The sequence below is a fragment of the Cyprinodon variegatus genome, unplaced genomic scaffold (genome assembly GCF_000732505.1).
Source record: "Cyprinodon variegatus isolate N-32 unplaced genomic scaffold, C_variegatus-1.0 Scaffold873, whole genome shotgun sequence".
NCBI classification, from domain to species: domain Eukaryota; kingdom Metazoa; phylum Chordata; class Actinopteri; order Cyprinodontiformes; family Cyprinodontidae; genus Cyprinodon; species Cyprinodon variegatus.
In genome coordinates this window covers 320,891-324,913 of record NW_015151326.1, presented here as the reverse complement: position 1 = coordinate 324,913, position 4,023 = coordinate 320,891, and the positions used below count along the sequence as shown (strand labels likewise).

At 40.9% G+C, this 4,023-nt stretch overlaps 1 protein-coding gene across 1 annotated transcript in view; it reads left to right on the top strand.

Annotated features, from left to right (window-relative positions):
- Positions 1–232: 232 nt before the first annotated feature.
- LOC107099469 (NXPE family member 3-like) overlaps positions 233–4,023 on the top strand; it is a 25,638-nt gene continuing 21,847 nt past the window's right edge. The window contains exon 1 of the mRNA XM_015397607.1: positions 233–744. Within this exon, the coding sequence (XP_015253093.1) occupies positions 233–744 (512 nt within the window). The remainder of the gene's footprint in view (positions 745–4,023) is intronic.

The window sequence follows — 4,023 nt, the reverse complement described above, 5'->3', positions numbered from 1 at the left end:
AGGGCTTTGCAGACAGTAATGACATGAAGAACTTCTATGACAGCTTGTAGGAAGTCTATTGCCCTACCTCTTCAGGTTCCCTGGCCTCAGTGCTGACGGGAAAACGCTGATTACTGACAAAGAGAAACTCCTAGAAAGATGTGCAGAACGTTCTGATAGCGTTCTGAACAGACCTTCCACCATCAATGATGAGGCTATTGACAGGCTCCCTCAAGTCCCTGTTGAAGAGACAATGGACGCCATACCAGCTTTGGAGGAGATCCAGAAAGCAGTCCAACTCTTATCCAGTGGCAAAGCAGCTGGTTCAGACTCCATCCCCACTGAGGTCTACAAAGAAGGTGGTGTGGTCCTGATAGAGAAACTTCACCAGTTCTTTCAGCTCATCTGGCAGCACAAGACAGTACCAAAGGACTTCAAGGATGCCTCCATCATACACCTCTACAAAAGCAAAGGAAACCGCCAAGCCTGCGACAATCATTGTGGAATCTCCCAGCTGTCCATCACAGGGAAGATCCTGGCGAGAGTTCTGCTGAACTGCCTCATTGATCACCTTGAGCAAGGCCTCTTACCTGAGAGCCAGTGTGGCTTCTGGAAAGAACGTGGGACCATCGACATGGTGTTTGCTGCCAGACAGCTACAGGAGAAGTGTCAGGAACAGAACACCGACCTCTACTCCACCTATGTCGATCTCACCAAGGCTTTTGATACTGTTTCTAGAGAAGGCCTTTGGAAAATCATGGCGAAGTATGGATGTTACCAAATTCTTTGCTGATGATTACTTCTGAGTGGTGCCCTCAAGCCTTTATCTAAAATTTATATGAACTTCCAAGTTGAATGAATAGGTAAATAACAGCACTTTAGATTTAAATATGATATTATTCAAGCATTTTATTTAATTTTGTGTTGTTGTTTTGACCAATGATATTCACTACAGCTACAGGGAGTACACATTTATAGACTCAAAAGGAGATAGGCTGATCAGGAGGATCCTGAGTTACATCTCACCAACCTGGACCATCATGGGTGCACCTCTCAGGGAGGTGGAGTATGGAGAAAGATATCAGTTGGTTGATGAAGAGCTTTTCATTGGAGCAGATGCAAAGCTCCCTGTGTCAGCAGAGAAGAACATTTTTATTTATCAAATCTTTTCAACAGTATGCAAGTATAGGCTGTATTTTCTTTACCTCTTATGCTGTTTTAATTATTATGCTGTTGTAGATCTGTGAGAAGCCCGTTTTACAAAAGAACTTATCCTCTGTTCCTCTCAACCAGCCACTCATCGGGGTCCTAAAAGATCTGACCCTGCTTCTCGCCTCGTCATTATTTGAAGGGACAGAGTCAGCTTCATGTTAATATAAATAATTGATTAATGTAACTTTGGACAGTTTATTACAATGTTCATTGAAACATTTATTTTACTTTACAATGGAAGGGCTAAGATCCCTGTTCCCTTAAGTTGATCTTATTGAATACCATGTCATATATAGCAAGCAACTCCAACAAAAGACAATATTGACATATTCTGGGACCTTGTAGGAAAGGATGTGAGGTTAAGTGAGCTGCCAAGACTAATAAAGGTCTACTGTGCGTTCCTCACAGCAATGCAAGTTCAAAAAATATGCTAAGGATGGTGAGAAAGATTTGTTAGGAATCCAGTTTGTGTGGGTTGTGTTTTTGTGTCTTCTCTCCCTCCAACACCAGGTGGTGCCCTGTCCTCGTCGGTCCTCTCACACACCTGCGGCTGGTTGACTAATCACTGAGGACTATTTGAGCCATGGACTGTCACTACCTCGACGCCAGAGTGTTTGCCAGTTTTGGGCAGCCTTCCTGCAAGCTGGATGTTTGGCCTTCTCCCCCTGGAAGGGAAGGATTGTTTGAGTCTCACACTGAGCAGGGGATAAACCTAAAAAAGTTCTGTACAAATCTTCCTGGATTGCCAAGTGACAGTCTTATTTTCCACTATATTTTGCAAATAAATTCTTTAAAAATCAGACAATGTGATTTTCTGGAATTTTTTTTCTCATTTTGTGTCTCATAGTTGAGGTATATCTATGATGAAAATTACCGGCCTCTCTCATCTTTTTAAGTGGGAGAACTTGCACTATTGGTGGCTGACTAAATACTTTTTTGCCCCACTGTATATTGACTTACAACTATCTGAATGGCACTTATGTCATGGCCCAAGGGGGTTTGTATCTCTTTCAGCAGCACTAAGCAACTTTGAGGAGGTTGGCAGTAACCGTGCCACACCAAACAACTACAAATTTGCAGACAGCCTTACGGGATGCTTCATTCCCCCCTTTTCCCATTCGTTGTAAAGATGGAACATGAAAAAATTTTCCCGAGAGACTGTTTATTTGTGAAAATTGTGCAGGGTTGATATTCAGGCAAATGCAGCACCTTCCTACTCTGATCTATAAGTCTGTTTACTATAACATTATGAATTGTAATATTATATTTATCTGGTTCAAGGCTATAAAATCTTTAACACATCAGTCACTTATGAGTCCAATGAGGTGGGGGGCGGCGGAGGTGACGGTGCAGGAATATGGTACAAAACCACAGTCATAGGACATTCTTTCCCCACTATTAGATTCATTACCTAATGGCTATTCATCTTTCACACAGCCTCCGGAACGGAAATGTAGAAACTGCAGGTAACAGGAACAATAGGCCAAGTGATGGTCCTGATTGGAAATGCTGTCTTCCTTCAGGCAAAGCAATATTGCTTTTGTCCACTGGAGGGGAGCCAAAATCAACCAAAACTGAAAACACTGCTTTAAATTATGAAAAAAAAAAAGATATGAATGGATGTTTCAAATGCATCCAAAAGCATTCACACCAAACTATAAGAACTGTTTGTTTTTATCTTTTTGTCATTCAATTCAGAGTGAGATCCGGTCACCTCTTCTAAATGAAGGACGAGTTTCCAGAAACCGTTACCCTGTGAAGTATGGCTTCATCTTTCTCTTCATGGCATGCTGTGTTGTGTGCTTCATGTTGTACAGCATGGACTTCATTGATCACAAGATGTGTATATCAGCTGGGGTGAGAATATGTCACGTTTGATTTCTTGGGTCTAATTCCATATGCACACCAGCTTCTCACAACCTTAACACTTAATGATTGACTTGGTTTGAATAGGATAAAAACAACAAAAGAAAAATAGCATATTGTCCAACAGTTTGAAAATTGAGATGGTCATTTACAAAGCCAAGAGCGACAAAAGCATACATACTAGACTAAAAAATATGGAAAAAAAACAAAATTGTAAAATTAAAACTATACAGTAAAAGAGGAAAAAAATAAATAAATCAAGCCATGTTCCAAGCACAGAAGAGATACCACGGAGTGCGCCAGTTCATTTAAACTCAATTAAATTCTGTTTATTTATATAGTGCCAATTCACAACACAACTCAAGGCACTTTACATAGATAATTCAACCATATCACACAGTCAGACTGGTTAAAAAAATTTTATCTATGGAAAACCAGCTGATTGCATCGACTCTTTGAGCCACATATCAGAGGATGAAAGAGAGCACATACAGTTAGTCAAAGTAAGAGAAACAGGACTATACTGAAAAACAGGCCAAGCTCCAACATCCATAGACAAAGGTGTTGATGACATCAGCACAGCTGTTTTTTTTTTCCAGGATGGCGTCAGAGCCAAAGAGCAACAAAACAGATAAAGCTTAGAAAAAGCAGCGAGAGCGTATTGATAAAGGTTGAACTAACAAATACTGCAGAATGGGAGAGTAGAGAATGAAGTAGAATGATGAAAAGGGGTCCCTATGTCCTCCAGCAGTCTAAGCCTAAGACTATAGAGATAGCTGAGACACTCTAACTACAAGCTTTTTTAAAAAGGAAAGTTTAAAGCCAACCCTTAAAAGTAGACAGGATTTCTGCCTCACTGACTAAAACTGGTAGTTGGTTCCATAGTAGAGGACCTTGATAATAAAAGGTCTATCTCCATCGGCGTCGCCAGACCCCATTTACTGGGGCACGTGCCCCAGTATAAAT